The sequence below is a fragment of the Phycodurus eques genome, chromosome 11, assembly GCF_024500275.1.
Source record: "Phycodurus eques isolate BA_2022a chromosome 11, UOR_Pequ_1.1, whole genome shotgun sequence".
NCBI lineage: Eukaryota > Metazoa > Chordata > Actinopteri > Syngnathiformes > Syngnathidae > Phycodurus > Phycodurus eques.
This window is the reverse complement of record NC_084535.1, coordinates 5098485-5123833: the sequence shown is the minus strand read 5'-3', so window position 1 is coordinate 5123833 and position 25349 is coordinate 5098485. Positions and strand designations below refer to the sequence as shown.

General features: G+C 40.6%; 2 protein-coding genes across 5 annotated transcripts in view; both read left to right on the top strand.

Moving 5' to 3' along the window:
- myofl (myoferlin like) overlaps positions 1-1806 on the top strand; it is a 33393-nt gene extending 31587 nt beyond the window's left edge. The window contains exon 54 of one of the 2 annotated variants that reach the window (XM_061690941.1): positions 52-1806. In XM_061690941.1, coding sequence (XP_061546925.1) covers positions 52-93 — 42 coding nt within the window. In that variant the 3' untranslated portion in view covers positions 94-1806. The remainder of the gene's footprint in view (positions 1-51) is intronic. The other variant, XM_061690942.1, reaches the window with a different exon arrangement.
- On the top strand, positions 822-23890 carry parga (poly (ADP-ribose) glycohydrolase a). Of its 3 annotated transcripts, none has more exons than XM_061690947.1 (19): positions 822-843; positions 1821-1883; positions 1961-2307; positions 2407-2524; positions 3491-3623; positions 3853-3975; positions 4061-4141; positions 4957-5031; positions 7406-7498; positions 8426-8580; positions 11321-11400; positions 11493-11553; positions 11703-11778; positions 13242-13389; positions 16561-16639; positions 16742-16850; positions 17051-17156; positions 19694-19822; positions 21025-23890. In XM_061690947.1, the coding sequence occupies exons 2-19, from the start codon at positions 1855-1857 to the stop codon at positions 21213-21215; spliced, it is 2133 nt and encodes a 710-aa protein (XP_061546931.1). In that variant the 5' UTR covers positions 822-843; positions 1821-1854; the 3' UTR covers positions 21216-23890. The 3 variants fall into 3 exon arrangements, with proteins under 3 accessions (XP_061546931.1, XP_061546929.1, XP_061546928.1); XM_061690945.1 differs by having other exon boundaries at positions 1961-2524; positions 21025-21190; positions 23434-23890; XM_061690944.1 differs by having other exon boundaries at positions 1961-2524.
- The last annotated feature ends 1459 nt before the right edge of the window (positions 23891-25349 follow it).

Genomic DNA, 25349 nt, shown 5'->3' with positions numbered 1-25349 from the left:
TGATCATCGTGTAAGTGTTAGTTAACAATCATGTTACATTTATCTATACAGAACTATATCTCCATGAAGATTGTGAAGCCCTTCTCCAAGTGACACCAAAAAACAACCTGTCAACCATTTTGTTGCAGAATCATCAAAATAATTGTCCTTCAAGCAACATCCAATGACTTGATAAAACACATCACAGCTGTTTGTATCATTTGCACTATCATTGACCGTTTGTTGTCAATTTCAAAGTGTGTTTTTTTAATTATTATTTTTATTTTATTTTTCAACTAAAATGTATATCGAGTTGATCTTGTAAATTGGGTCCCAAAGTTATGTGATGTCTATGGAATGTGCTCTGCCAATCATTTCAATTAACTGCTGTTTAACGTGTTTATAAGTGTCTTATTAATTTTGGTTGTCCTTTCTCCATATTGTATACATTAGTTGTAAAATGTATTTCTATGGTATCAGGATCAGTCAATTAACTTGAAAGTTACTGGATACATGACGTCTACGTCATCAGATTGAGTCCCTGCATTGATTTGCGGTTTCTCATCCCTTTCAGATTTTACGACCAAAAAAAAAAACTCATTTGCGGGTCGGTCGCTATGATACCACCGTCTGACTCCGCCTTTTTTCCCCCCTCTAAATAAACCTGCTTTGATTGGACCTCCTTCCTCTGGTCGTCAAGCGATAGCGGCTGTCGCGCTGCCATGTCAATAAAGCAGATATTTTTGTGTGCGTGCACTATTTTAAACGCTATACGATGTGGCGCTACATTGTTGCAATCGGAATGTAAAACATAACTATATAATGCACCGAACCAAGGAATGACAACCTCGGAGGGACATGCTTGTAAGTTGTATCTCCTCATTTTTATCGGCGCCAGCTAGCTTGACGCGACTGCTTTGTGAGTCTGTAAACAGCCAAACATTTTGATAAATAGCGTCTCAGTGCCAAATTAGCGTTAGCTCTAGGTTTCTGTGCGTTTAGGTTTTACACCAGCTATATTTCGCTGTTTCTCTAACCGTGCATTATTGCACCTCATTAATTTGCTAGCTATTGTACACATTCACGTTATGGCAGTAGGCTTCTTTTCCACCTCTTCTATCAAAAAGTTGACTTTATTTGGTGTTCATTACGTCGACTGATGTTCGCCTTTACCTATTACGGCTAATTTCAACAAACACAAACCCCCTTTTATAATGTTCATTATTATTCTTGTGCGAGTGACACCTCTGTCCGAGCCGAGGCTATACAAGGCACTTTTATTGTCAATTCTTCAATATGCGTAACCCATACAGAGGGTTACGCATACGTAACCCATTTTTTCTATTCTAATAAAACGTAGACCACCGTGATGCCTTTTTATATGGCAACAAGTCGAGTGCAGCAGTCGCTCAAACCACATAAACAGATCTTTCTTTGTAGTGTACTAATAGTGGAGCACAAAATAACGATGCAAACAAATCACATTTAAATATCCTGTCTTTACATAAACAAAAATTTAAAAAATATATCAAACCAGAAATTACACTTAGTATAAGAAAAAAAAAAACAATTGGTGCAAAAAGTAGTGAACATCTGTTGTGAATTTAGCCTTTTCAGGTCCATGATAGAGAACAAGTTGAACAAAAAGTGATGAAACATTCAACACTTGGACTTGTGCATTCAAAGGTTCCAAATTAAGTTCACCTGCATAAGGTTATAATACATTTTAGGTTAATCCAGAAATTTCACCTGAAAGCCCAATAGCCCAAACGTTTTGTGAGTAGTGTATGTGAGCACATATCATTGTTATCAACCCCAGATTATAATTTTTTTTTAAGCAGCTTTTGTCAACTCGTCTTATCTGATCTCTCAAATATGGATGCAGAAATGGATTCTCAGAGGAGGTAAATAAAAAGCAGTAAAGCGACATTTTACCCTGTGTGCTCTTCTTCTTATTTATTTATTTTTGCGCATGTTGCAGTGTGACCGGCGAAAGCCAATCCGAAGGCGGATCGGCTGAGCTCTTCTGCAAAACCCAAGAGGGAGATTGTTTGCTACAGGGAGACACGGCCTCTCAAAATGTAATGGACTTCGGGTCTTTAAGTGACTTCAGCGATCCTCCACTTGTGAGCAATACAAGTAGTGCAGCCACTGCGCAGTGTCCGAATGGACAAAAATCAAAGAGGCCCAGTTCTCCCGGCCGTCACCCTGTGAAAACTACCTGCGTGGTCGTACACTCCCCAGACCCCAAACCGGCCTGCAGCGTCAGTCCGAGGAAGGGCCCGCCGTCCAACGACGTGGAGATGCAAGGTCCCGGCAGTCCCGTTGGTAAAACATTGCTCGTCAACAACTTGGAAGGAGATGGGAGCACTTGGGAAGAAGAGTGCGCAGAAACTCTGAGAGACAAATCTCAGCACTTGGTTTCAGAGCCCGACCCCGAACGTTCGGCTATGGGAGCTGGAGATGCCGTGGCGGCAGACTGTAGCGACCTATCAGATTTAAGCCAGGACTTGATTATCGACCAGTCAGGCGCCACTTGTGAAAGGTATTTGTAATTCTTTTTCCATCAGAATTAGGATTAGGGGTGGAAAATATCCAGTAGAAAGTTTCCGCTAAATGGAATTTCCAAGTTAATTAACTGGGGAATTTTGGAAATACTGTACAGTGACTGTCCACCTATTCCAAATTTGCCTATTGGCAATTTTTTGGTGGGGTTCGGGGGAACCTATCTTCCTTTATTATCTGAAAATCTTGTCTACTCACTGTTTTTGTGATCAGACCAAGGAATTAAAGTTTAACTTTGGCGCCATCTGGTGGAACCTTAGTTGAGTTGTTAGTTTTGATTCATTGATGGTGTTTTCTGGTCTGTGTTTGAGATGTCCTGATTTGTTGGCGGTTCTCGAATGCACATCCGAAACTGTCAGAAGTGAAAGTATGTTTCTGCTCCACTCCCGATGCAACTACTAAAAAAGTGTAGTATGCTCCGCAGTCACAATTTGCCTGTATACCCTGACATTTATTATATTATTGCATGCAGATACCAAAAGTGAGTTGAATGACTTAATACCATTTGTGTTGGTGTGCATATTTTTTTTTGCCCGTGTCATCCCAGTTCATGCTAGTGTGTCATTTACGATAGTATGCTAGCTAATACTGTTTTAGAGTCTCAGGAGAGGGCATTAAAGTACGTAACTGCTCAATTTTTTTTGTTTCTTTTCACTTCACTCGAGCGGCGGTGTATCCGAATGTTGCTTGTACCTCAAATTTTGGCTTGCAACAGGTACCCCTGTACTTGCATGAAATCTGCTCGTTTTAGTCAGGATTATGGTACAATGTATTTTCCCCAACTATTTTTAAGTTCTGTTTTAAGAGCCAACCATCAATTTTGTAAATTCCTGGTTCACCCCCCCCCCCCCCCCATTTCTGTTAAAGTTTGAGAATTTTGCAAAACCACTACTACTTGATGATGAATTCTGATGACCACGCTGTTCTCTTCTACTCGTCTTTGCAGCGGTCGATCCCCTGGGCGCGATGTGACCGGAAGATGGCTCGGGACCCCAATAGATGAGCTCAACAGGATGCCCCAGTGTGCTCCCCCACTGTCTCGCCCGAAAGCCGCCCCTAGCCACACTGTCACAGTTCGGGTGAGGGAACCATTTCTTCTTTTCTGTGTGTAGAACCATCACGAGAAAACACATGGTGTGAATGAAAGTGCTATTGAAAGCTGTTTGCACATTTATTCCATATCTTACCAGACCGCTCATCACGTGCCACAGCCCACCGGCCGCCCCTGTTAATGATAACCGGCATGTTTAACGGGTCTCCAACAACCGTGACATGAGAATTCATCATTTTCGTTTGTCAACGTTACAGACAGATCTCCTCAGAGAGGGAGAGGTGCCCGTCCCGTACCCGGGCAAGTTCAGAGACGCGTGGGATGACGTGTCCGTCAAGATGCCTTGCTCTGAGAAGAATCTGTTTCCAATGGAGACGGAGGTCAAAGATGCACACGGACTTCGATCCAAACATCAAGCGAAAGTTAGAGTCGTAACGCTGATTGCAAAAATAATGTCTCTCATAGGATGGAGGTGGTGTCCAGAGTCGGTGGGAGTTAATCCACTCAGCCTTGCAGGGAGGTTTCAAAAGTTCTCTGGATGTGAGGGTAAGGCAGATTTGTGGCGCTCATGTGGCCTAAGTTAGGCAAACAAAGGTGGCACAATCAGGTGCATCTTAAAAGCTAGAATTTCATATAAAAGTTTATTTCTTTCATTGGTTCAATTCAGAATGTAAAAGTCATGTTTTATAGATTCAGTAAACAACAATTCCTCCCTAATTTCTATATTAAAAATCATTTTGATTGTACCTTGTCGTCAGCCCAATAGCATAATTGCCTCAGGCCCCGGTACACACACACAAAGAAAGTCGGCCTGTTTTTGTGCCGATTCTGCCCGTTCCCGACCTTGTATGTCAAACGGCAGAAAATCTTAAATCCTCTAAAAGCATCCTAAAAGATTGTCCTTAGGTCTGATGTGTGTTAAGAGTGGATTCGTCCCGATTTTAGGGTCCGAAACAGGTCGGCGCCGCCGATCTTACGACCAAAACACTTCACTTCCGAGTCTTAACGCCAGAAAGGTGACGTTGAACTGAATGTAGCCAATCAAGAATCACCCAAGACTGGCGAATATGGAAGCGAGCGGAAATGGAAACAAAAATGTCTTACCCGATGTCGTTTTGTGTACAAAAGCGAGCCCCGCAGACGGCAAGAAGTATTTTCCAAAGCAAGTGGTTTTTTTAGAACATCGCCATTTTGCAAGGCTCTCCGCTCCATCATCCACTGGGTGGCAGTGTTTGCAAAAATATCACGTTACAATTTGCTTCTGGTCCTTTATACTACAGTGCTTTCTCTATAAAAAATAGCGCTTCTGTTCAATTGGGTGTGCTTATATATATGATATGTATCTGACTTCCTTTCATTAGGATGCTATCTTGAGATACAACACAGCACACGCAAAGAAATGGGACTTCACCGCCCTCAACCTTCTTTGCACAGAGGTGAGCTGCACATACTGTTCCTTGTTACATGAAAAAAAAAAAAAATAAATGAAGTAGCCTTGAAATAATTACCATACAAAATAATTTTGGGCCATTTTTTTTTTCTTTAATAGACTACTTGTTTCAACCCAAATTCACGTTTTGATCTTTTAAATAAGAGCTGCACTGCTGTTTAGTAATAGTCTCAATACGAGCAAATGCACTGATTGCAACATTGATGGGTATTACCTATAACAAAAGCACAAAGGCTTTTATGAGCTACCAAATATGTGCATAATTTTCTTGGAGTAGTCTCTAAGACAGTTCCTGTTATTTCAAGTGATTGCAGATGTTGTTATCCAAATGGAAATGTTAGAAATATGTATCAGCATCCATTCTGATATTTTAAACTCACGCCCACTGCTAAATATAGACCATTCCAAATGGTCTTTTTTAAAATTTCTGCTCCTTGGACTAATGTCTGTGTGAGGCAGAGCTTGCGAGATCGATCGGGCTGCCTGAGCCTCTTTATTGCTTCATCCAATTTAATTAAAAGGGTCCATCCCGTCTGAAAAGATGCTAAGTCAGGCCATCAAGTAGAAGATGCCCTTCCACTGACCGTCCTCCGTTCTAATGTAAGCAAGGCTTTTCATTTGTGTTATTTTAAAAAATCAAATAAAAATGCTGCTAAGACATTTTGCAAAAACTTAGAAGGGGACAGGTGAAGGTTTAAACGACCCGAAGACAAGCGATAAAATGGATGGAATTACCAAGCAGATTTCATATTGAGTATATAATTGCTTCAACTGGACATACCAAGGAAACAACCTCAAAGCTGAAAATGTGTTTTTAATGTGTTTAAGGTCAGCTGCTATAACTGTGTGGGATATCATAGTTCTACCGTCATGCTGCCACATCAACCATCTACCATCTATTAGTCCCACGGGAGCGTTTTATGATGCCTGCCAGCTCATTAGTTCTGACAGCGTTTAGTCAGACTTGCTCCGCTGCCATATAAACGCTCCCCGGACAAATTGCCGACCGAAAACTTCGGCGTTGAAAATTAAGCCACCCTGCCACTCTCTCTCTCTCTCTCTCTCTCTCTCTCCGTGATTGGTCATTTGCATTTGCTCCAGAAGGTCCATTTAATCAGCTGCCCCGCGTACCTTGATAGAATAAGGCAAGAGATTGATGACGGTGACATTTGAAGCCAATACGCTCATAAGTGATTGCGCTGTAAATCTGGCTGTATGATGGAGTAAGTGTGTTTATTTCAGAGGGAATTGCTGAGGCAAGCTGGAGGCTGAAGTATGCGGCTGCTTTTACAGTGGCAGGCTCCCTTTCCAGAGTGATGCAGCTGGGTTTTTATTTATTTATTTATTTATTTTTTAAATTTCCCCCGGCCCACCAGTGGTTTCTACACAGAGAGGCCGTTCCATTTTGTGAAACTCATCCCGAACGTGTTGAATGACATACACTTGGGCTTTCGTCCCCTGCTACTCACTGTAGCTCCTTTCTGAGGGACTCCCAAGCGAGCTTGATAATCCCTCCAGTGGGGTTACCTCAACCCTGGGGGTCTTCATACCTGGAGAACAAGATTAGATTACAACTAATTAAAAGTAGATGCTTGATGCTCATTGTGACTTTTAACATCTAAAGCAGCTCATCTGAAATTGTATTGAATTTTTTATTTTATTGTTTTTTTTTCTTTCCCAAAGCCTATCACCATAGATTGGAGGTTTTGCAGCTCTTAAATCACCGATAACATGAGAACTGACTAAAAATGTTCGGTGAGCAAGTCTTCCCGATACCGAAACTACTTCGCTGGCTTCACAGGATCTCTTCTTGTTTCACTGCTGCAGTGAAGCACAAAATTGGCCTCCAACAATAACAGCTGTTATTGTTATTGACCTTTTGTTCGCTATGAGAGAACACAGCTTTTTCCTTCTTCTATTGGGTGCAAGTATTCGGACATTACCAAGGATTGATTTTCATCACGTATGTAGCTTCTTCCTGGGTGATTAAAAAGAAAACATACCTTTTTTTTTTTCAAAATATGATATCCCACAATGTAAAGGTTTTATACGTCATCATTACTCAAACACACTTATGTTTATTGAAATAGCATTCATTCAGTAATAGAAACATCAGATTCATCTATTAGATACAAGCGCAAAGTATATTAGGCACATAAGCATTGTTTGGCAGACCTTGAATTTAATTTATGCGGTAAGCAGTGATTTATTCATGCGAAAGAATGCTTATAAAACTGTATGTGTTGAAATTCACACTATATGTGTTGAAATGTCGTGGTCACGCAAGCTAATACTGAAATGTGCGACAGCTCGTGTTTACAATATCCTATTTAACGATACGAGCCTTTTTCACCTTCTAGTGTCTGGAGCATTGCGAGGTTCAGCACCTTTACGAGGCCGTACTGCCTTCCATGGTCAAGCTGGCCCTCAGTGCTCCTCGCCTCTGCACTATGGTACGTACTACGGTGTTGTACTCACAAGTTTAGCAGTGTTGCGAATTCAGTATAGGAAGAAATACTGTCAATGCCGCAAATGGCCAACTTGATCGTCAGTGGCGATCAGACCAAATGAATACATTAACGTAATTTGGGGGAATATTTTATGAAAATATATTTTCGAACAGTTCTACTGGGGAAAAAATGATAAATGACGTTTACATTTATTTCAGTGGGGAAATTTGATTTGATATACAAGTAAACTGAGTCTTGGTCACGGAACCAATTAAACACAGAGGGCAAGGGACCACTGTATAATGTGGGAATTGTTTATTACGCAGTGCTATTTCTTACAGACGCACCCTATTTTAATCAAGGCAGAGCTTTTCAGTTGCTGATGCAAACCAAGTTTGAAATATCTAATCTGACATTCTGTAGGAATTTCAGGTGCACTTCACCACAGGAAAGAATCCACCTTTCCACTGTTTGTTAATCAAGTTTCTGCCCGTCTCTGCTTCGTATCGCAGTAGTAAAGCCTCGGGCCAGATGTTCAGCCTCGTGTTATGAGAGCTTGTATTGATCCGCTAACCGGGGCAGCCTTGGGAGGCTCTTTATTTCTAATCAGCCAAGATATATATCAGCCTGTGTGTCTGACTGGGCGAACATGGGAGAGCACAAGAAAACACGGACCTTAATTACTTCTCACAGTTTACTTAATGGAACCCTTCTTGTCTCTTCTGCTTGTTAGATTGCTAAACTAATTCTCTACCCCCATTAGCCTTACGACCCACACTATCACACTCATGTAACCTTGTACTGTATGTGTCTTCAGTGTGTCTGCTTGGACTGTTCCCCCTCTTGATCCGTCTCCCTTCTACACCTTTACCTTCATTTATATTGGCATTGGCATAATCCTCCCAGTCTCCCTTTTTGTCTCTTCCCCAGCCAATCCCCCTGCTGAAGTCGCGGATCAACCATTCCCTAACAATGTCTCAGGAGCAAATCGCCTGTCTTCTGGCCAACGCCTTCTTCTGCACATTCCCGCGACGCAACTCCCGCAAATCGGAGTACTGCAATTATCCCGAGATCAACTTCAACAGGTGACGAAGGCATTTTTCACAAAGTCGAGCGTATCCCTTGAGTTCTTTGCTGACGCCCCTTGTGATCCTTTAAAGTAGGACAAAGAGAAGCTCTTTTAAATCCTGACATACTCTTTTCCGTATTCAGGGTTAATGTGCTATTCTGCTACTTCCTATTCATTAGACTTTGAATAGGTTAAGGTTTTTTTTGTTTGTTTTCAAATAAAAAAAAAAAAAAAAGCTTGTGTTCATGAGCTAGCTCAACTTATTAAAACCTGCCCCAACTTAGGAGCTAATCGAATTAGGCGCTGTCGCCCGGCGTATAATTTTGCTGTGACATACCGGCAAGTTTCAGGCACTCCAAGTTGATTTTGTGACACGAGTAATTTCAGTTACGAGTGTGTTCGGGGAAAACTTTAAACTTGTAAGTCAAGGTACCATTATAGACTATTTACAGACAAAATGACAGGAAGATGTTGAGCGAGCTCTGATTTCCATAAGGGGGCACTACTGCCTTAAAAAAAACCTGTTTGGTCTTCCTTCAGCTCCGACTGTATTCGTTTCACAGCTGTGTCTAATATTACCCCACAGTGACGAATAACATTTGCTCTTATTTCAGTAGCCTACCATTCAGATTTTTGTGTTGTGCTTTGTGCATAATTTTTGGGGGAATGCGACTGCGAGGACTCGTTTAACCTCAAGCGTCCGTCTCAATACTTGTGTGGGAGTCCAGAGTCTCTGGTCATGGGGCATCTGGAAAGTATAACTGAATGTAAATTGTTTTAAGGTGTACTCATTTGTTTGGAGTTTCTCATAAGCTTCATTCATTTTATTTTGAAGTGGAGAAAAAGCCTATCCATGAGTTGCTGTTTTTTTTTTTTTTTTTATGTATGGAATATAATATACACAAACAGGAATGGCTCAACACATAATTATGTTGGAGAGGGGGTGCTTGGTAGCCATGTTATAATCACATTTGAATACCGTCTGTCTTATTATATTTACAGTCTCCTACTAACCTGCTGGATATAGTCCAGGTTTCGTCTCAACTCAATTTTCGCTTATGTCAATGAGGAGCCGTCTCCTCTTTTGTGACATGGTTACTAACATCCGGTCTGCATGTCATTATGATGGTCTGCCAAACATGAAATGTAGTATCCTGCTCTTAAAGGACATCTCAGAGACTATGGAAATCTATAAAATTCCACAATTTCACTACAAGTTCCAGGAAAAATTTAATCTAAATTCAAAACACATGTCAGTCCTCTCAGTTCAGAGTTTCAAAACAACAACTTTAGGAATGCGTTTATGAAGTTCTTTGGCTTTTTATGGCTGCTTTGGATAAAAAAAAGCCACTGTGGTGCATTTTTATGGGGTTTTTTTTTTGTGGCTTTTTTGGGTTACTTATTCCAAAAGAGTGGCTAGCCTCAGAGATGGGTTACGGCAGGGGTGTCAAACAAATTTTTGTCGCTGGCCACACTAGTTACTGTTTCCCACAGAGGACCGTTATGACTGTGAAACCATAAAAATCATGAATCGCCTCATCATATTTACACACGAAATGTATGAAGTTGTTTTGAAATCAGAAATCAAGGGTAATGGGTTTTTCAACTATTATTAATGTTTGGTAACAAAAATGCTTAGAATATCACAACATTATCATTTATAACATATGACAATTTGAAATGTTGGTACAGATTGTAATAAGAATCATGGAAGTTAACACACAAGATTTTGCCTTTGCGGGCCACATAAAATCATGTGGCGGGCCAGATCTGGCCCCTGGGGCCTTGAGTTTGACACCTGTGGGTTACGGGAAAGTCATTTAAAGTCGTTTTTACCAGAAAGCACTTGAAATAAGCGGACTTGCGTTCAAAGCAGTTAGTTGTATAAATGAATATTGAGCCTCAATGAATAGTTGAGGCTTATTAGCGGTCCTGGGGGGGGGGGGGGGGGGGGGGGGGTTTTGGTTGTAGTATTTTATAACTTGAACTGACTCAGTCCTTTAGCTTCCTATGCTGTACCTTTATCCTCCTATCGCAGGCATTCGTACAAGAATCTTCCCTCCCTACAGATCAGATCTTCGCGGAAGGCTAAGTGAAGAGAGCTGTGTAATTATATAAACATCTATTCCAGTCACAGAGCCCTTCTATTGCTTGCGTGCTGATACATGGGGCCTACCTTCACTTTTAGGCATAATATAGAACCGAGTTTGTGAGACGACGAGACAAGACAGGCAGTGCAGTCTAAAATGGGCGGTGGATCGTTATTGCCCAAGCACCCCCCGGTAATTGAGGGAGTGTCCGTCACTTTGCTTATTGGCTGCAGCGGCGCTCCGTCTTGGACAGGCAGCGTGGCAAGCATTCAGCTGATTGCTTTTTTGGCAGAACTGTCGAGGTTTGTCCTCCGTTAAGTGATGGATATGTTGGAGAGGGAGGATGGAAGGCAGGTCTTCAGATGCTGTTTTCCTCAGCTTGAGACGGAAATGATGGAGAAAACAATGAGATCTCCAAACTGAGATTTTTTTTGGGGGGACGGGGGTGTTAATAAAATGAATAACCATGAGGTAGGCTATTTAAAAAAAGAAAAAATATATATTAGAATGTCAGAAACAAACTCAATATTTATATAACTGATAAGGTTGGTGGGGGGGAAAAAAGAGCGATATGGCGCTGCTGTAAATCCACACACTGTTTTCATCCCTGACAAGATGTGACAAACTATTTGTTTTGAGCAACACTTCATCTGCTTCCTCTTGCAGGTTATTTGAAGGCTCCTCACTGCGAAAAATTGAGAAGTTGAAAACTCTCATCTGCTACTTTCGGAGGGTTTCACAGACCAGTAAGCGTCAGAACATTACACTCCCGGAACCATCAGTTTACTAAATGTTGATTAAAAATAGAATTAACATGGTGATTGTTGTTGTCTTTTAGGACCAAAGGGCCTTGTGACATTCACAAGACAAATAATGAACACACTTCCAACCTGGGAGAAGTATTACTCTTTTCTTAGTCTTGATTTAAAAACAGAAATGTATTTCTAATTAATTAATTGCTTCATTTTTTAAATTCTTATTATTTACAAATTACTCTTTGTTGAAAGGGCGTAACGGAAAAGTCTCTTTTTCTTTTTCTTTTTTCAAGCTGCCAGACTCAGCTGACACGCTTGCATATCACTTGTGAGGGGACAATTGAGGATGATGGTTACGGTATGCTGCAGGTATGAAATCCATTAATGTCAAGTCTACCGAGTTGTTGTAAGCAAGAGCCGTGCCTGTCTTTCAGTCGTCTAAATTAAAAGAGAAAACGAAAAAAAAGATATCCAGTAGCATTTAAAACAAAAATTCAGTTCTGCGTTCATTGCATCTGGTGCAATAGATGCAACCTTTTTTCACTCCTCTCATTGGCATGACGAGAGTGTATTAAATTTTTGTGTGACAGCTGAAGTATCCACATGAGTAGCTCAGAGAAGCATGGGGGGATAGCAAGGACTCTTGGGTGCGGGAAAAGGGAGGCGCATTGAGGGGAAAAAAAGCATGACGAGGGTGAAGACACCTTACTGGGATGACTCAGCCCAGGGCCGGGAGTCCTGCGGGTGGATTAACGCCAACCTCAGTTCGGTGCTGAGGTTTTGATTGGGCAGAATCTGCTGTCATTCTGTCAGGGTGGCGAGATTGAAGGGAGAGGGGGGGTGAGGCTGAGGTTGAACGAGGTGAGGAGAACCGGTTCAAAACCAATGCACATAAAAACACTCGCTGTCACATGGAATGATGTGGCTGTGGGCCAGTGAGCAGGACCCTCCTGCTGACAGACATGTTTAAATAGCAGCATTTTGATTAAAATGCACTGTCTTGTGCTGCTGCTGCCAATGGGTAGGCTTAACAGGGCATGAAATAAAAAAATAAAATAAAATACAAAGGAAAATGATGTGAGCCCTTTGGTTTTCCTGAATTATTGCTTAAATTTTGTCATAAATGTGAGCCGATCTTCGACAATAGACAAATACAGTCCAATATAAATCCTATCCCGATTTTATATTTTCACTTCGAGGCTAATGACTTCTCCAAAAGCTGAGTCAGCCAACCTAGAGTCCTGTCAATGTGATGCGATTGGAGGTGTTGCTAAAACAGCAAGGTTTCTATTCTCAAGAAGCATTGCCCGATGCCAACCGTTCCTCATACAAAAGAGCTCTTAGAAAACCAACAATTTAGAATTGTAAACTTGCACAAAGCTGGAAAGGGTCACAAAATATCTCTGAAAGCCTTTATGCAGAAATGCAAGTAATTCCGAAGTTTTAACATACTGTATGTATACAGTATACAGCTTACGAAGTAGCATCTGTGCTCTGTTCACCATTCGTTTCCATGGCATGAGTTCTTATAGATCGAACAAGCATGATTTTGCATCCTCATTTGATTATTCCCAAACAGGAAGCAAGCATGTGATCTTTATCTGTATTAAATGACCACAGTGGGCGGCAGGAAATAAGGACATACTAATTGAGTCATTTATCTGCATAACTGGAAGTTAAATCTTACAGTTAACCCCAACCACATTGAATAGACAAGACTTTGTCTGGTTTTTTTTCTTATCAATTTTTATTTTATTTTTTTTTAATGTAAGGAGAAAGAAAAGCTGTCGGGACTGTGACTTCTGGTAATAAAATGCCCTTTTCCTCATAAGGTGGACTTTGCAAACCGATTTGTGGGTGGGGGCGTCACGGGTCACGGCCTGGTCCAAGAGGAGATAAGGTTCATCATCAACCCCGAACTCATCGTCTCCCGTCTCTTCACTGAAGCTTTGGAACACAACGAATGCCTCATCATTACAGGTTTGAAGTCATAGGGCTGGATTTAATCGATGGATTGAATTTTTGGGTCAGGCCATTTATTAAAAAAACCCCAAAACATAACGTTTCTTAAACTAAATATTTATGATTGTGTTTGAAGAGGAAGCACCTCTTCTCATTCCCTTCCCCGCCATCCCTAAGCTAATCGAGAAAATCGAACTCTGGAAACTTCGGACTTTCATCCAGGGCTGCCTCCCTCTTGCGTTCGCACACACATACAGTACACAGATTTTCTACCTATTATAAGGGGTTATAAATAGATGTGCCCCTGGATATGAATATTTGTGTCGATTACCACAGAATGGTGCTGTAGTAGAGCAGACAGACAATGACGCTGCAGTCCGGCGATGTCACCAAACACACACAAAGCGCTTCATTCTGTGCCGTCAACGTAAAAATCGACTTTTGTCTTATTAAGCACCGCAGCCAGCGACACAATGGCGCCGCCCTGTCTGCTCTTGTACATTCATCTCTTTTCCGAGTCACCTTCAGTTATTAGTCACCGTCCTCCTCCAAGCCTCAGACCATTCCCTCCTCCCTCCCTTCCCCGTCCCCCCTCCTCCTCCTCCTCATCCTCTCCACTTAACTTTATTACATTTGGACAGAAAGGAATTTATAACCGCACGAAGGTCTTCGTTCCATTAATGGAATGGGCCAGTTACGCCATAGTCATTAAAACCTTGCACAATATTCATTGCACGCGTGCAGTCTTTTCTGTGATTCGAGGCTCTTAATCTTTTCTTTTGGTCCAGATGTTTGTTTGCCTCTGTCCGCTTATTATATTCCTCGCAAACGCGAGTGTTCCCGTTCGTTTCCAACGTGACTTCTGTATCGGCATGCCTCCATGGGGGCGTTGTCTGATCGGAAGGTAGAAGAAGGCCACGATGTAATCTGGTGATGGCAGGATGCTGTAAGAAGGAACGGGACAGTTTCCGGCACAAATGACATCAAGGTGATTGGGGAGGACAGCGGCTCTTGTCTGTTGATAAAAGAGAAAGATATAAGCTGCTTCTTTGTGGAAGTTTAAGTTGCTTGTGTTGTGGAAAAGCTTCAATGTGGAAGTTTGTTGCTTGTGTTGTGGAAATTAATGGTCTGAATGGATGTTTAAGCGCTCTTCATGATGAAAAATGTTCCATAGAAACTCTGTTTTAATTCTAGCGTTGTTGTTGTTTCACGCCCTGCCTTCCGATCACAGGTCACTTTTTCATCGGAAAGGTTTTCACAAGGTGCATTTTGATGCCATTTGTTTGAAATAAAATCAATGGAAAGAAATGAGAATGCGGCGATTTAAGTAACTCAACGTTGCGCTTGAAACTCAACTTTTTCCATTTGTAAGGAAGGTTAAATGCAAATTTGGGCCCTGCTGTTTACTGAGATTGGAAGTACCTCAGACCTCATTTTTACAGCACTTTAACAACAACTGCAGCTGTAACAGAGTGCTGCACATACAACATAAAATACAATAATAAAATCATAAATAATATATTTTTCTCATTAAATTTTACAAGAGCTCCCTTTACATTGTCATCTAGCATACAGGAGATGCAGTTTTATTCCCTCTGATTGTACATGTTGTGTTGAAGCTGTTAGTAGATGAGAGAGAGGAGCAAGATTGACCTCTCCAGCGACCAGTAAGAAATTCTAATCTTGCAGTTACAACGTGCGTGACGTCAGTCACGTTAACTACAACCCGGGTTTAAGTTAAGTTAAAGTTAACATTAGCAACTGTAGTTTTTTTTAAGAGCTTATTGTTTGTTCGTTGGATGGTAACATACAGAAAGATTGGTTCAATTCTCCTGTCCCATTTACTCATCTCTCCTGATGTATGATCTATTAATAGGAAGCATATTTCCAGTTAAGAGCGAGACACAATTTGCCATTTTGTCAAACTGAAGTAGGGCTGGGTGATATGGCCTTATTTTTTTTTTTCCCCCTACAAAAAAAAAAAAAAAAAGGATTGCTTTTTGTCAGAAATTGTATGTGAACACAATCCAACTGTTCAACCATTTTAAAAATAAAACATTAAAATGAGCCTTCAAACTGTATAGCTGCCCCATATGTCTGTTGTCGAACACCGTACCCACTCCAGCTCTCATGATCTTTTTGCAATTTTACAGGTTAGGCAAGGCAACTTTGGCAAAATTCTGTCGCTTGGAAGAACATACTCGAAAAGGTTCCAACGATTAATCACTGCTTTTGCCAACCTATGCAATTAATGGGCACCATGTCTTTGGCAGTGGTCAGTGTGATTGACTTGACTAGAATGTGACAAACTCAAATTGAACAATGAAGTAACCCAGCCCTATTATAAGGCATTTATTATTCCCTGGGAAATTGACAAAAATGTCGAATCTTTAATTGAATCTCTCATTTGTGAAAATCTGTTCAATTGCTGTATCGTGTGTTCTGTTGTTGTCTAGCTAATGAAAATATAACCTCTTAAGTGTATGCAACAGGAATGGACTTTTGACATTTCCTTGATTGACTATAGGGAAAATCAACAGTCAATTAATTGGTTAATTTTTATGTTATGAAAGGGATGGAATGTTTTGAACTCCTGTTTCAAAGTCGGTGTTCATGTTGAAGGGACCATTGGTGGCTTCTTCTGTTTGAACCATTTCTTCCCATTACGGCTGGAACCTTTTTATTTGAAACCCCAAAGCAGATTACTTATTAAATCACAGGGCTTTTATTGATGGCAATCCAATCCATGCCGATACTGTGTATGCACAGAGCACAGAAATTGTTTGGAGGAGCAAAGGGGCTGAAACACATTTAGCTTCACTCCGTGTGCTCTTGACTGCTGATTACCTGCATTAGCGACATTTCAGGGTTGCCTCTTGAACGTGACACCTCCAAGACACTTTTTTTTAATGGAATTTTGGGAAAGCCTCCATTGGACTTGAGGAGAAATTGGTTAGACTTTTGTGGGTAATGTTCAAGGTCCAGTGTTGTACTGTATTGTATTAATCAACAATCAGCTCCACACGGTCGACTTAATCGTAACAATCAATTACGGTAATTGATTCGTTGTTGATTATGCCTATCCTTTGTCGTAATACAGAATGTCTTTTGGACATTGGACAGGTCTGTTGGGGACAACCTGTAAACTATACGGCACTCATTTTGTTTCCCTTGTTTGTTTCAATGCAGGTGCTGAGCAGTACAGTCGATATTCCGGCTATGCTGAAACTTACAAGTGGGACGAGTGCTACAAAGATGAGACTCCCAGGTATTCTCTCACTCTTGCCCCAAAAAATGTTATTCCCTTATGTCAACCCAGTAAGACGAATATGGATTTGAAATGAATTGGATTCTTATTGTCGATTTGAAGGGATAACTGGCAGAGACGATGCACAGAGATTGTGGCCATTGATGCTCTGAAATACAAGCACTTCCTGGAACAATTTCTACCTGAAAAGATGACCAGAGAGCTCAACAAGGTGAGACACGCTTTTTGTTTATGCATAAACAGAGGACCTCCTTGTATGCCTTTAGGGATTTCAGCAAAATCTTACATTTTGCAAAATGATCTTTTGTGGAACCTCATGATCATCTTCCTTTAATAATAATAGTTTATTCCCCCCCCCCCCCCCCCCCCCCCCTTCTAAACCTTTGGTTCTTCCCACTCTCGTTTTTAAAGGCATACTGTGGATTCTTCCGAAATAATGCCAACAGGAAGCACCTGTCTGCAATAGCGACTGGCAACTGGGGCTGCGGAGCTTTCGGCGGAGACACGCGACTCAAAGGTACAGTTCGGTCAAATCAGAAAAGTGTTACTCACAAGACTGGGAACCATACCCTGTTTTGCAACAAATCAGCAGCTTTAACAATGTGGTGGTTATTCAGAAAATAGGAGAAAATAGCAATTTCAGTTTGAAATGATGCATCATTTTAAATACTATGTAACAACAACAAACATTGTGATATAGTCGACATAATTTCATAGCAGTTGGGAAGCAATATCTTTTTTTTTTTTTTTTTTTTTTTTTTTGTGCACAGTGAACCTCCGTTTCTCTTGGGATATACATTCCAGACCCATCTGCAATAGGTGAAAAGCCACGATATAGAGAAACCATTTAAACCAACCAAAGTACTCCTTACGCTCACTCGCAGTTCTCCGAAAAAGAGGGAAGGCGCGCTTGCTTCAAGCTGTGTGTCACGCTTAGTCGAGGGTTCCTATAAAACCGACAATAAAACAAACAAGAATTCAACAGTCTATTTAGACGTCAAACTATTGATCCAAACCATGTTATTTCATCAAAAGTCTGCTTGCTAGGTGCTAACATAATGCAGAACGCCATAGACAGGGTAATGGAAATGACCATAGATGTGATGGTAATTGTAACCCTTCAAACAACTGCTACTTGAACACACACTGAGCAGCAACACATACAAACAAAGCATAAAAGAGTACTCACAGTTATATAGTTGCTCTGCTCTATTGGAAGAATGAATATTAAAATGGCAAAGCGTGGTACTCTATTATGTTGAAGGGGCATCCTCCTCTCAATTATGCTACATCTCTTCTTCAGTGCTGCCAAGGATGTTGTGGCACAATGTGGTGCTGGTAAATTCAGACTTGCCTGCATACTGTTTAAAAAAAAACAAAAAACGCTTGTTTAAGAATCTGCGCTATAGCGGGGGTGCAATGTTGAACCGTGATATAGCGGAGGAACAGTGCATATAATTTGGCATATTACAGACTTGAATGACAGACTGCCAATGTTACAGATGGCTGAAGTCCACTAACTGTCTGAGGGGGATTTTGACGCTGTTGTGAAATTGCTCCGTATTGTGTGTTTAAAATGACTCCTCAAAGTGGAACTGTACACTTTAGTGCGGGACTTTCAAACAGCAGCCCCAAATTTCTCAGCTTGTCCCAGCGTTTTAAAGCATTGCGGAAGGCTCAATTAGTAGCCGACCCGTGTGTCAATCATCCGTTTCTTCCCTCCCTCTATCGATCCGCTGACATACGTTTACGCTTTCCGTTACAACGGCGATTGATTACAGGCAAGGCCTCTGTGGACTCTCAGTACATCACTCTTCGTAAGCGAAGGCCCACTTACCGTCCCGGAGAAGACTTAACACTGCACATATATACTATTTAAATAATAAGAGTTTATGGACTACTTTTGGTCTCTGCTGGACTTGCTGCTGAGAACTCCTACCCAATAGCTTCGGGGAACGTGCTGACATGAGACGGCTTACTTCCTTTGCTATATTGACGCAGTAAAGATCGCAGCCCTTTTCAAAATGATGTTATGAGTCGTGTGTTCATTAATCTGGAGTTAATACCCCTGCCGTTAAATATTTAACAAGCCTTAATTTGCAAAAAGATGGAAGGCCTCGACTGTGTGCCGAAAGCATACACCATTTTGGATTATTGACCAACTACTAACCTCCCTCAATTACTTGCATCCGGTCACTTTCAGCTTTGGCTGGGCAATTTGCCTTTTAAAGCCTGAGAAAAAAATCTGATTTCTGATTTAGACTAATTTTTTGTAATGTTATTTATTAATTGTTTTATAATTTTATTTGTATTTATTTATTTTTATTATTTTTTTTCAATAAATAAATGACAGTGACATTATTCAAAACATGTTTTGCTTTTTGGCTTTTTCCCCCTTCTGTGATTTGCTTTATTTATCCTGAAACCAAATACTGTAAATTATTTGAAAGTGTTTCCAGCATTAACCCTGGAAAAAGAAAATAATATAATTTTTCTTTTCTTTATAGACAATGTGGAAAATAAAAGTACTTCCACTTGGAGAATATGGCCCACACAATCCAAACCAAATCCTTCATATATTTTAATAAAACATTTCAAATGTTTTACATTTTAACATCAATATATTAATAAAAATATTCCCTTTGGGATTACTATGTAGCGACAAAACTGTCACTGAACATCACATGAATAAAGGGTGCTCCTTCTATATACAAATTAACAATAACAAATTAACTTCAGTGATTGAAAATTTAAACAAGCCTTCATGCAGGACATAGAACTCCAGGTACATGCCAGGTGCGTAGTTTTAATTTAAAAAATGTACAAGGAAAATAGGCCTATCTACAGCATCAGGCTTTACGCATGCTCTGTTACATGATACCATGCCTCTCCCTACACTGAAAAACGAACTAAAGAACTCGCTAATGGGAGAAAAAAAGTTAAGTTTGTCATTCCTTTGTAACTGAAGGATGCTAATAATACGACTGGACAACGCAATGCAGCTGTTGTTGCCTGGGTTTTCCCTTCAACCTTCTTGTTTTCTCTTTTGTTAAGCGCTGATTCAGTTGATGGCGGCGGCAGAGGCGGGCAGGGACATGGCGTACTTCACCTTTGGCGATGCGTCGCTCATGCAAGATGTTCACGACATGCACACATTTCTGACAGAGAGACAAGTCACTGTGGGTAAGGCTGACGAAATTTCTTCTTTTTTTTTAAGCTACTGTAGTGGCACCTCTAACAGTTCATACAAGAAAGCGGTGCCATGCGGAATAGGAAAGATATTCCCAAAACAAACTTTGGATGCCGTCAGGAATATCACATAACCCAAGACCTCAGTTTAGTGAGCACCAAAGTATTAAAAAAATTGGATTTTTGTGACACTTGTTTCCTAAAGATAGACTAACCTCAACAAGGGTTATTAAGAGATGGAGAGAAAATCAGAATATACAGTGAAAATGTGGCAATTGATTGATTTTTACAATGACGTCACATGTTCTTCCAGGTTGCAAATGGTGAGGCGACCACAATGGCACCACTTGTAAACAAACCACTCTACGTCATTTGTCCAAAACTTACAATTTTAGTCCTCTTCTACACCACTGTCGTTTCAATGTATGGAGTGTCAGTCGAAAAGATGTTATGTGACGTAAAGTTATATGACTATTAAGTAATACAAATGTAGATGTGTAAAACGTACTGATTTCTAAAAACTTAACCAATTTTTTAAAATGTGTGATACCCACACATGAGGAGGGGGAAAAAAAAAAAATACATCAAAAAATCTAAATGAATCAGAGGTGGATGAGCAGCCTGGGATGGTCCAACAAGGATTGTTCGACTTTCTAGGTTCCACTGCATCTCATGAAAGCGAGCGCCCGCCTTTATTGGCTTCTTATAGTAGACTACATAATAAATGGGACAAGGGACGATAGTCTCCTCCATTGAGCAGTGAAGATTGAGAGACTTGTCCTTGCTGCCACTATTACTGCTCTAGTATGCGTGGAGAAAAAAAGAAGAAAGGCAACAGACCCATGCGTATGCTAAGTTATTACACCTTATGGGCCATGTCTTTTCCTGGGGCCCATCCATTCAGCCTCAGAGTGGATTACTGGTGACCCCAGCCTCGCTCCCCCTCGCCCTCCCTTGCTTTTCATTTTTCTCCTGCTGACATTTATCGGAGCCTCTCAGAGAAGTTCCCCTCCAGCCATCCATTTCCTAAAGTGGCGCTGCAGAGTCGCCCAAGCACGAGCTCAAACCGGCTTTCATTTTTATTTTTTTTTAAATTTTGTGGCATAATCTTGTCCTCTCTCGTTTGTTTTTTTTTGTTCTCAACATGTTTTGTTTCCTCCCCCCTTTTTGTCTCTGTCCTCGCCGTCCTGTTCCAGGGAGACTGTACGGCCTTTTGAACCAGTACTCCAGCTTGGTTTGCAAGAACTGCCGCACGTCGAGACCCCACGTCAGCCTCTATGATTTCATCTATCGGAGGGTCTCTTCCCCTGCGACTGCCGATGCCTTGGACTCTGCTAAGGACTCTGGGATGTCCCCTATAACGTCAGACTCTCATTTAAAAAAATAAATGAATAAATAAAAAATAAAATTAAAAAACGGGGGGCCTCCCAAACGTCCCTCCTCAAGGTCCAGAAACCTCAGTCGTGTGCTTACAATCACTCTTACAGGTGCATCTCAATCATTAAAATATTGTTGAGAACATTAATTTCAGTAGTACAACACATATATTTTATAGATTTTCAGTGTAAAGAATTGAGGCCTGCGGCGAATTGCAAAAATCCGCAAATAATTGACACCCCCGCTAAAAAAAAGCCATACCGGTCATTGCCTATAGATGACACAAGCTGTTTAATTCATCACATTCTTCTTAATTATGTTATTATTCTGTTTTATAAAGTACATTATTATAGAGTGCTGTTTTCCTCGAGTGGGGGAGGCTAGAACAGATTAATGGTGTTTACATTAATTTCAATGGGCAAAGATGATTTGAGAGAGGGAATGTTCTGAGTTACAAGCGTGGTCACGGAATAAATTACACTCAAATCTCAAGGCACCACTGTACATGTTTTCAAAGGCTATTTTTCGAACAATGCATTTTATTTATTATTCCTAACGTCTATTAAATGGGTCGCGACTTGGCGACAATAGGAAAAAGGGACACCACTAGTGACAACGGTCGAGAACCACTGGTGTCTTCAGCCCAGTTCCTTGCCACCAAGATGCCACAGGATGGCGCTATAGTAATTATTTTATATCGGACAGGGCTTTGGCCTGATCACAGAAACAATGAATAGGTGAATTTTCCAGCGAGTAACAAAGGATAGGTTCCAAAAACAATCCACGACGGGGTGAATTTGCAAATAGAAAATTGCGAATATGTGGGGTAACATTAATACACAATTTTTTTTTAAAATTTTTTTTAAATAATTTTGTTGACATTTCCCGAAAGCAATCACCTTCTCAAAAAGTTAATTACATAATGTTAGATTTTTCCATAATGTTTGCCTAATAGCATAATTGTCAAAAGTCATTTTTAACTTACACTATCAATTAAAAAGTGCACGTGCTTGGCAAAAATAGTGTATATTATTCCCCCCCCTACTTTGTCTGTGTAGATTCTCAGTCATCCAGGTCATGGTAATCCGCAAAGGTTGAATCGAGGCAAATTGACTCTTTTTATTTGTTCATCTTTTCCTTGTTTAAAAAAAAAAAAAAAACTTTCAATAATGATTTAGGCAATTATGCTAATCATTATGCAATCACAATGATTTTTAATATATTGTAGACATTGGTAGAAATTGGCCTTCTGAAAAACATTTTCATGTTTAATGACTGTAAAAATAGATCTTTCACTTTTTTTGAATTAAACTACTCAAATCAATGAACTCATCTACAATATTGTTATTTATTGAGATGCACTTATACACACACTCCCTTTAAGTTTGTGATTTCCCCAACACGCAAACTACCAAAACACAGCCTTGCCTTTCTCGCTGGTGGTGGTCGGTGTGTGTAGTCACCTAATGTGGTGAAATGTTTCCAATTTCTAGCAATAGTAAATCCTTGTCACTGTTCGGCCTTTTTGGTCTTGCAAACGTAGGTCGTGGAATGTCAAGTTTCCAAATCATTTATGGTTGATGACACCTAAATGTCACTTTTCCATTGCAAACGACCGGCTTGGCTAGGCTTTACGCGGCTCCGCTCGTCTCGTGTTGGGGCAGACAACTGCAAACAAACAAGGGCGTTGAATGCATCAGTCAGAACGAGACGTGCTAGCAGAAAAACGGCAATGGACGAGAATGATTTTTGCGGGGTGTCCCCCAAAAATTGGACATGACTTTAAATGTATAAACTACATGACAAAGTCTTTCCAATGAAATTAAATAAGCCCCATGTCGAGAAAATAAATATCAAAATTTCAACATGTTCAAATGACAGCGGCATGGTTAGCACATCTGCCTCACAGTTCTGAGGACCGGGGTTCAAATCCCAGACCCACCTGTGTGGAGTTTGCATGTTCTCCCCGTGCTGGCTTTGGATTTTCTCCGGGTACTCCGGTTTCCTCCCACATCCCCAAAAAGTGCATGGTAGTTTGATTAAAGACTCTAAATTGCCCCCTGCACCTGTAATGAACATTAGCGAGTGTTCATTTTTGTCACTTCGAACAGTCCTCAAATGTCACAATGACAAATCGGCCGATTACTCTCCGCGTGCATGCTTGTGGATGTGATCCAGGACTTGATGATGCTCCGCTGTTATCAGTATTCTCTTCTCTTCTGTTTTAGCGAAAGTGGCCGTGAGTGACTGGGAGATGCCGCGCTGTAGTCTATGCATGGGTAACATACAGTATATCTCATCAAGTATTCCACACGTATGTGCTGTTCTTTTATATCTTTGTTTGTCATTTTTTTATTTCAATCAAACCTGATCAAATGACAACTGCGACTGACTTATCATTCTTCTTCTTAAAAAAAAAAAATAAAAAATAAAAAAAACACCATCCCTGCATTATGTATGAACCGAGGGGCATAGAAAATAAATTGCACGTTAAATATATATATTTTTAATGTTTTTACACAGCTTTTTTGCTATTATTTACTGTAATTGATGTATGGACACTTTAACGGTGCTTTGATTACATATCTAGTAACAGCTTTAAATGTATCGCATCGTACTGTACTGTAGGTTTTTAAGTGGCACTTCTTTTGTTATGGTTTGTTAATTAAAACATATCCTGATCAAGTTGTGTTTCTCCACTGTTCTCGCTGTAATTTAATTATTCATAGGTCATCGAGCAATAACCTCGTTTTGTTGCGGGCTCTTCAAAGCATGCCTCAGCATCGCATCACTTTATTTCGCAAAATCATGCATTATTGAATGACGTGCAACCTGATGGATTTCCGCGACGCCGCGTGCGCCCACAGCTCTCAAGGCAAATTAAATTGGGCCTTCATACATGCTTTATTAGATGAATTAGGCTTCCTAAGTACCGTCACGACTTGGAAATCCATAAACGGCACAAAGTCTCGGCTTTCGTAAGTGGATTACACATTATAGGTCTCTAAACGAGACTTTGGTACAAAGTCACTTTGGGTATGTGGGACTCAGACGTCGTTGACTTTTGACAATATGGATCAGCTTGTTTTGCGCTGTATTTATTTTGCTGGTCTCCTCTAAATTAAAGATTAACTCGTTCTCTGAGCTTTGACTCTTGCTGCAGTCAACAACAAAGATTCACATCAGGATGGGTAAAAAGTCCACTAGTTTTTTTCTTGGCACAACTTTAAACTTTTTTTTTTTTTTTTTTTTTTTTTTTTTTTTTATAAATCATGGGTCGTGATGGTAATTATCCTAAACAGGATTTGATAGAACACAGAGCCTGTAGTATGTTACGCAGCGGCGCAGGTCTTTGCAACCACGGAGACTATTAATAAAACGCCAGAAAACAAATGGCCCTCGCTCCGTCTTTGTCAGGCGGCAGAGTTGCCCCGACAAAATGGCATTTCTGTTCGTAATTGCCTGACCCTTCCTTCTGCAGGTCACGCGGGGAGCAATGGCAACGACGCATGCACATAACGAGTCTGCAGGTTGCAATTTTGTAGATGATGGGGATTTTATTTTTAGGGCGTTAAGGAGGTTATTATAGTGTAACAACCTCTGCTGGTCAATATTATTTAGAATTAACCAAAAATACCAAGAATTTGAATGTTTTGTCATCTATGATTCGACTGCTTTTATTGTCTTTTTCGATTTTTGCGGGTATAGTATCAACGTCAGAATTTTGGTATCGTGACAACACTGGTAAGAATGACCAGTTTAAGAATTCCCTTAAACTGATGTTGCTGTGGATTCTCATGCACTTTTCCCTGTTTTTCCATTTGTTTTTTTTTGTGACTTATCCCCCCTTTTTCCCCCCCACCCAGCCAGCAGCTATGAATGATGAAAGTCGAAATGAGGAGCAGCATTTTTAAATTGGGCAAGGGCCAATTATTTGATTGATTTTTAACCCCTCAATCTGAAACCACTTGCCCAAATGACTTTTTTTTTTTTTTTTTTAAGAAAAGTTAACTTAGCTTCTATGAAAGGGTTCTTCTTCTGTACCAGAAGCCCGTTTTATGCCGCCTCTAAAAGATGTCATTTCTTTTGTCTTTGGTAGCAGCACTATCGGTGCACTAATGCACAGCCACTGCCGGTCCCAAGC